Source organism: Chinchilla lanigera, unplaced genomic scaffold (genome assembly GCF_000276665.1).
Source record: "Chinchilla lanigera isolate Chin_1 unplaced genomic scaffold, ChiLan1.0 scaffold00012, whole genome shotgun sequence".
NCBI lineage: Eukaryota > Metazoa > Chordata > Mammalia > Rodentia > Chinchillidae > Chinchilla > Chinchilla lanigera.
The window spans coordinates 9,899,537-9,900,160 of NW_004955413.1; the positions used below are offsets into that span (position 1 = coordinate 9,899,537).

At 64.3% G+C, this 624-nt stretch overlaps 1 protein-coding gene across 1 annotated transcript in view; it reads left to right on the top strand.

Annotated features, from left to right (window-relative positions):
• Positions 1–403: 403 nt before the first annotated feature.
• Positions 404–624, top strand: part of Kiaa1467 (KIAA1467 ortholog) — a 32,111-nt gene continuing 31,890 nt past the window's right edge. Inside the window, exon 1 of the mRNA XM_005378980.2 lies at positions 404–481. Within this exon, the coding sequence (XP_005379037.1) occupies positions 445–481 (37 nt within the window). The 5' untranslated portion in view covers positions 404–444. The remainder of the gene's footprint in view (positions 482–624) is intronic.

Genomic DNA, 624 nt, shown 5'->3' on the forward strand with positions numbered 1-624 from the left:
CATAACGCCATTCTCCCAGCGAGTTTATACAGTGCCTAGTGTCCTCTCCGCTTAAAAACGAAGCTGAAGCTTACACAAACACCCCAAATGACTTGCCCAACATGGCCCGGCCAGTGAGCAATGCAGATAAGCTTCAAATCCAGTTCGTTCAACCCCAAAGCCCACGCACATTTCACAACCCGCGCCTCTATAAGTATCTGTTATCTCACTGCAGTCTCTCCGCAAGGCTAGGAGGTGGTTATTGTTGTCTGCATACACAGATGAGGCAAGCGAGGCTTACAGTGGGGAGGTGACTTGCTAGGCGACCTGTGCTGCAGCCCGGCACCTCCTCCTGCCGGGCTGGGCGCGGGTCCCACCTTCCCGGGACGCAGCCCCCGCGCAGCCGGCAGCGAACTACACTTCCCGGCAGGACGCGCCGCGCGCACGCGCACTGGGGCCTCCGCCATGGCGACAGTGCTGTCCAGGGCGCTCAAGCTCCCGGGTAAGGAGTCGCAGCCTCGCGACCACCCGGCCCTCGCCGGGGCTGGGGGTGAGAGGGAGGCGAGGGCCGAGGGGCGCGGCTGGTCCGGGACTATCCGACCCCGGAGGGCTGCGCGCGCCCTGGGGCGAGCGGGGTGCAGCGCC